The sequence below is a fragment of the Salmo trutta genome, chromosome 26 (genome assembly GCF_901001165.1).
Source record: "Salmo trutta chromosome 26, fSalTru1.1, whole genome shotgun sequence".
Taxonomy (NCBI): domain Eukaryota; kingdom Metazoa; phylum Chordata; class Actinopteri; order Salmoniformes; family Salmonidae; genus Salmo; species Salmo trutta.
Window position 1 is genome coordinate 45170852 of NC_042982.1, and position 7215 is coordinate 45178066.

Here is a 7215-nt window from a genome sequence, read left to right on the forward strand (position 1 = left end):
AGAGAGGAGACAGAGAGACAGAGAGAGAGGGAGGGAGAGAGAGAGAACACGAGAGAGAGAGGTGAAGCAGAATGAAGAGGGGAGGAGAGAGAGAAGAGAAGAGAGGAGACAGAGAGGAGAGAGAGAGAGAGAGAGAGAGGAGGAGGAGAGAGGAGGCGAAGAGAGAGACCCAGAGATGAGAGAAGACCGAGAGAGAGAGAGAGAGGAGAGAGAGAGAGAGAGAGAGAGAGAGAGAGAACACCCCATAAAGGCCTGAAGAGAAAAGCTTGTTTTTTTTACAGAAACTCTACGTTGTCCTGTTTATTGTGCTTCCATGTCAGCAGCTATACTGAGCATCTCATTCAGACTGGGCCACAGATAATTAGATCAGTACTATCACTTTCACTGTCCCCTTTTTTCCGTCTGCACGAATTTACATGAGAATAACAGTTTCTCGATGGACCCTTCTTCTTTCAAAGAGCTCAGAACCTCTCTCTCCCTCCTCTCCGTCTCCCAGCTCTAAATGATTCACTGCCTTAAAATGCACTTTCAAGAAAAGGGAAAAAGAAAGAATCCATTCTTGGGAATTCTGTTGCAAGGACCAAAAACAGCTATACCAACTGAGCCTCAGACCAGGCTGAGAGGAGAGAGCTCGGAGAGTGTAGGCTGTAAAATGCAATAACATAAGCCAGATTTCCAACATTATTTCATAAAAGCCCAAATGATTTAAAGGGGCAGTGGAGTTAAAAATAAAATGTTATAATTATATTTCCACACTATGAGGTGAAATAACACTCTGAAATTGTAAAAGTGATGATAGTGCCCTTTTTTTTGTTGTAAGTGCTGTTTTAAAAAAATATGCCTGGAATTTCAGCCTGTTCAAGTGGGATGGAATTTTTGGCCCACATCATGACGTTTCTATGTGATCTGTTTATAATAGACCAATGACTGTTCTTCTGGGTAAGTGGGTGGGCTCTAGACCATCCTATCAGCCAATCATGGCAGTGTATGTAAATATCTTCAAATTGGTTTCTATTTTCATTCAACACACACACAATGATGTATTAGACTTAGATTCATGATTTAAATATACAATTACAAAGACTGCACGGGGGCTTTAATATAAATGAGTGTATCTTTAATAGAAAATGATTGATTTCTAAACACGCCCGTTAAAAGAAAACTGCTTGTAGGCTTGTTAATGACGTGAGACACATTTTGTATTTTTACTTCAAATAGGGTCCATCACTTTTTTTTTTTTTTTTTACTGTCGAACTATCTATCTTCAATCCAATGTATTCTTCCGTCTCTCACAAGCCCTGATACTATTTCCTCCTTTCAGCTTTTTCACTTAAATCAGGATCAAGCTTTGGCACAGTGAAACTCCCAGGGCAGACCTAGAACCCATACTGCACCTCTCAGTGTGTTCTGGCTATTCCCTATTCACCGTTAGCCAAGAGACTTCCTGTAAACGTATTATTGTTTACAGCGGTAAGCAGAAGCACTAAGCACTAGCAGGAACAGCAAGCAGTTTCATACCAGGGCTGTATTTCTTAAGGTCAACATTTCTTCTGGCACACTGAGCTTGAACCACCACTTTATTTCCCCTTTAATTTAACAGCTCCGCCAGCTTTTCCAGTTAAATCGACTGTTCATTATTGAGGGGGGCTATTTTACTGTGGGGTTGTGAGGTGCACTTTAATGAATCCCTGGCACAAAGCTCCCTTTCAGAGGCTGGGGGAGAATAGAGGCTCTTTAGACCCTGTAGGGCTGTATGTCAAAGACCAGCTATAATAGTTGTCAGGACCGAGCAAAAATTCCCACTGCTCTGGGAATTCACCGACATGACCATGCACCAACAAGAAATCAACTTCCAACTTTAGTTCCATGAGCAGATTAATACATGGAACAAGCAGGAAGATAATCTTAAACAGTAGAGTTATATTTGGGAATTGATCCCAGATACTATAGAGGTACCTGTTTTGGGCAGCAGGATTTTCCCATGGAGAAAAAGCCTTTCTGGAAAGATAATAGTAAACTGTAGGGTCTTGATGACATAGTTTGGTGTGTTCTCGGTGTGTGATGAGATGGTAAAAAAATAGCAAGTCCTGCGTGTAAATCCAACAATCAAGCTGGTATGAATAAAGACATGGAAATAATGCGAATATATATATATATATATTGTTAAGAGCACAAGATAAATAATATCTACATCACTGGGACAATGGTTTAAAAAAAAAAAATCTTTTAAATTTAACTAACTATTATAAAACAACATAAAACCTAATTTCCAAAGAATTACATTGCTCTAAAGTGATATTCTAGTTTCACCTCCATAGTAGCCTAACATATTCTAATTTCATAAGACCGGTTTGGGTTCACAGCACACATAAACAGTGAAAGGAGGAGGAAGAGGAATCCAACCAACCCTACCACTGGCTATTGTCTTGAGACACAGCGGGGAAGCTCAGACAAATCTCTCTTAGTTGCAGGTGGTCAGGCGTAAGCAAAGAGTTAAGTCCCCGGGGTCTCTCTGCCCCTCCCCTTTGATGTTCTGACATCATCTAGCCCCGCCCCCTGAAAGATCTCTCTCTCTCTCTCTCTCTCCGTCAGATTTGCTTTCCACAAACAACAAGTGTCTGTTCCCTCAGTTCAGTCTCTGTTCTGTTCTGCTGTGGAGTGGAAAAGTGGAGTGGAGAGGAGTGGAATTCACAGGAGCTGCATGTCCAGCCTCACAACTAGCTTAAGGACCAAGGGTTTGGACCAAACCTATGAGCAAAAGACGCTAAAAAGACGCTTAAAATACATATTTTTGGTTGAAAAGACGTTGAGAATACATATTCTCAACCACTTTTGCTCACTGGGAAGCTACCCTGGGACTAGTCTCTTGTGACAGTCTGAAATCGTATATCTGATTTGCTTCTTGTAGGTGTCAACATTACCCAGACACAGGACAAGAAGACGTGCTGTGACGAGGAAGAGGCTCTTTTATATTTAGGGCTAGCAGCAGTAGCCGTGAGCAACAACAGCGAATGCTGAGGGCGAGGCCACTGAGGCCGCAGTGTTTAGAAACAGAATAGCAATGGCTGTTCAAACTGCAATCATGAACTCTCCGTTCATAAACTTCTGTTTCCCTGGGTCGGTCATGATGGAGTACGACATGGATCAGAGCCTGGACGGGAGTCCTTTGGAGGAGAGTGAGGAGAGGGGAGAATACAGAGAAACCATCAGGAATCTGGACGGGAGTCCGCTGGAGGAGAGTGAGGAGAGGGGAGAATACAGAGAAACCACCAGGAATCTGCTCAGCTTCATAGACTCAGCCTCCAGCAACATCAAACTGGCTTTGGACAAGCCAGTCAAATCCAAAAGGAAAGTCAACCACCGCAAATACCTACAGAAGCAGATCAAGAGATGTACAGGCTTCATCAGTCCAACAGGGAACCCAGCAGTAGCTCTAGGGGCAGGTGTCAACAAGAGAAAAGGCTCTGGCTTTCCCACCCAGACTCAGCCTCAGACTCAGCCTCAGACTCAGCCTCAGACTCAGCCTCAGACCCAGCCCAGCCCATTCCAGCAAAGCAAACCCGTCCACAAGCGCGACGGATTACAGGCCAACCTCCAGACCAAGAGCCTGGCTGCCCTTTTTAACTCCGTCAAGGAGCCTGTCAGAGGGGAGAGAGCCAAGAAGCCTCCCCTGAGGCACCGTAACCTTCCCCCATCCTTTTTCACTGAGCCGGACAACACCACCAGCACCACCACCTCCCGAGTCACGTCCACCTCGGGCATGTTCCTGTGTGATCTGGAACGGGGAGGAGGGAACCCGGACTTCTTTGACCTGCTGGGGCCGGACTACAGTAACATGCTCAGTGACCAGGATGTGTTTCAGAATCGCGGCCTACCCAGTAGGATCATCGACCAAGACATGTTTCAGAATCGTGGCCTGCCCAGTAGGATCCTCCAGCACCAGCAGACTCAGGACATAACAGACCAGGTCTCGCCCTACGACCCTCACCATCTAGTGGGAGGATTCTTGTATACAGAGCCTTGGAGTACCTCTTCTCCTTGTAAGAAGGCAGGGGAGGGCGTACGGACGGGCCCAGGACCACAGACACCCCTGTACTGCCAGGCAGTAGAGGGTGTACGGACGGGCCCAGGACCACAGACACCCCTGTACTGCCAGGCAGGAGAGGGCGTACGGACGGGCCCAGGACCACAGACACCCCTGTACTGTCACTCTGTGTCTGATTCCTCTGTGACAGGGTCTACAGAGGATAGTAACTCACTGTGTACTCTGACCTTCCCCAACTTCTTCCCAGACTGCTCCGTGTCTCAGGTCTCATATGGTCTGAGTAATGGCGGTTACAACACAAGGGATTTCTCTTCTCTCTGATAACACATCATTATTGCTTCCCTGTCTGGGACTACAGGTTGAGTAGCTCTGGTCCAAGATGTTAGTGTGACTACAGATTGACATACTGTCTAATCCAATCTAATTGTATTTTGTCACGTACACATTTTCCAGCAGGTATAAATGGTGCATTGAAATACTTATGTGTTAACTCCCTCGACAGCACAGAACGTTTAATCAATAATCAGTAATAACAAGTAGTAGAAGTAATAGACGAGGTACTATGCATATTGATAATGTGGGTATTTACAAATATAAAGTGGGTAGTGGAATTAATAGTATATAATAAAACAGTAGCATTGATTGTGTAGTGTGTGTGTCTGTGTGTGTCTGTGTCTGTGTGTGTTTGTGTGTGTGTATATATATATATATGTATATGTGTATGTATGTGTGTTCCGAGTGTGTGAGTGTGGACATGGAGCCACAAGAAGCCCCCACAAGAATAGTAAAGAAATCAAAAAGCTGACCAACTGGGGCCATTTTGCCGGTCCCCACAAGCAAAAAGGATATTTCTAGGGTTAGAATTAGGCTTAGTGGTTAAGGGGTTAGGTTTAGGGTTAAGGTTATGTTTTGAGGTTAGGGTAAAGTTTAGGGTTAGGGAAAATATGATTTTGAATGGGAATCAATTGTGTCTCTCCAAAAAAAAAAAGGTTAGTAAAACAAGACTGTTTGTTTGTTTGTTTGTTTGTTTGTTTGTTTGTTTGTTTGTGTGTGTGTAAGGGTTGAATGTGTTGATAGTCAGTGCATGTAGTCTCTAAGGTGCAGATCTGTGCAGGGAGACGGCTAGGTTTAACTTTTCAGCAGTCTGATGGCCTGGTGGTAGAAGCTGTCTGGGAGCCTGTTTGGTCCGAGACATGATACTCCGATACCGTATGTCAAATGGTAACAGAGTAAACAGTCCTTGGCGATCTTTCAGTGTGGTGAATAAGAATAATGTATAGATTTGGTTTTCTCATGTACTCTAATGCTCGTAAAACTGAAAGCTAATTCACCCCTAATGAAAAAAAAAAACGTATTACTACCCATGCCAGTCAATTTCAATATGTGTTTTGATTTGATTTAATTCATGCTCACAGTGGACAAGAATGCAGTGATGTCAAGACGATACTTTAAAAAACACCAGATAACTAAAATATTCCAAAATGATAAGAATCCAGTTGTAAAGTCACCTCTGATTATGGAACAGTGCCACAAGCCCTTGAAAATGTTATACATTTTGTAATTATTACAAAGTCTCCTGGATCTTAACTTGAATCAGTCTAAAGGTGGACGAGAAGTGTTCTGACATTTTGTTCAAAGACGATTCATTTTCTTTTGAGGTTCAAGATGACCATCACCAGATAGTCTACAGTATTCAAACCTCTGGTTTTATTTACCATCACCAGGTAGTCTACAGTATTCAAACCTCTGGTTTTATTTACCATCACCAGGTAGTCTACAGTATTCAAACCTCCGGTTTTATTTACCATCACCAGGTAGTCTACAGTATTCAAACCTCTGGTTTTATTTACCATCACCAGGTAGTCTACAGTATTCAAACCTCTGGTTTTATTTACCATCACCAGGTAGTCTACAGTATTCAAACCTCTGGTTTTATTTACCATCACCAGGTAGTCTACAGTATTCAAACCTCTGGTTTTATTTACCATCACCAGGTAGTCTACAGTATTCAAACCTCCGGTTTTATTTACCATCACCAGGTAGTCTACAGTATTCAAACCTCCGGTTTTATTTACCATCACCAGGTAGTCTACAGTATTCAAACCTCCGGTTTTATTTACCATCACCAGGTAGTCTACAGTATTCAAACCTCTGGTTTTATTTACCATCACCAGGTAGTCTACAGTATTCAAACCTCTGGTTTTATTTACCATCACCAGGTAGTCTACAGTATTCAAACCTCTGGTTTTATTTATCATCACCAGGTAGTCTACAGTATTCAAACCTCTGGTTTTATTTACCATCACCAGGTAGTCTACAGTATTCATTCCAAATACTGTGATTTCTCAGTCATGCATGGATTAAACACGGACTGTGTTTAGGACAACAAACAAAAAAACACGCCAACATTTCAAATGCCCTTCAATTACACCATTACAAAATGATGAAACGATATAAGGTTATTTCTGTGTTTCAAGCTGTCATTGGTTTAAGTGAGAGAAAACTATGGTAGCTATGTGGCATTCTGCTAGACCCCTCAACGGTCCCCCCTCATTGGTACAGTAACTCTGCCTAGTTGTTTTCTGTGTTGCAGACAGACTAGTGTGAGAGTTGAGTGGTTAGCTAATAGGTTGAATTAGTCAACACTGTGAATATACCGTGAACTGTTGAAATAAATACTAGAATCACTACATTTCTTAATGAAAACGGAAGATGTTATATACAAGATGTCAAAAAAAATACTGTATTCTGATAATGACAAAATAAAGCTGGTCTTTATTACTATTATCACATCATCAGAAGTGTCCTTTTATTGATTTCTACATTATTTGGTGTCAGAACAAATTTAGTTAATTGAGCAAAAACAGTGTATCTGTGAATAAAAATAATACGATAGAAAGATTTTGAAAAACACAATTTCATGTAAAGTTAAAGACTTATGGCCTAACCATAACTCGACGGGATGACTTGCTTTTCTTTAAGATAGCTGAAAAACAATATTGTACACCTATCATTTACTCACATGTACAAAAGGTATAAAGATTAATTTTGCCTTTTAGATAATAATGAACAGACAGGTGGGGTGACCTGATCTGAGATCAGCACTCCAACCTTGAGAAGCTTTATGAAGAAAGTCCCTGAACCATAGAGACTGCAACAATACCCCCCTC

At 42.1% G+C, this 7215-nt stretch overlaps 1 protein-coding gene across 1 annotated transcript; it reads left to right on the forward strand.

The window, feature by feature from the left end:
• Positions 1–2577: 2577 nt before the first annotated feature.
• On the forward strand, positions 2578–4827 carry fam181b (family with sequence similarity 181 member B). The gene has a single exon (XM_029716066.1). The coding sequence runs from the start codon at positions 3062–3064 to the stop codon at positions 4364–4366; it is 1305 nt and encodes a 434-aa protein (XP_029571926.1). The 5' UTR covers positions 2578–3061; the 3' UTR covers positions 4367–4827.
• Positions 4828–7215: the final 2388 nt, after the last annotated feature.

Coding starts and splice junctions, on each gene's coding strand:
- fam181b (XM_029716066.1), top strand. CDS start 3,062: ATGGCTGTTCAAACTGCAATCATGAACTCTCCGTTCATAAACTTCTGT.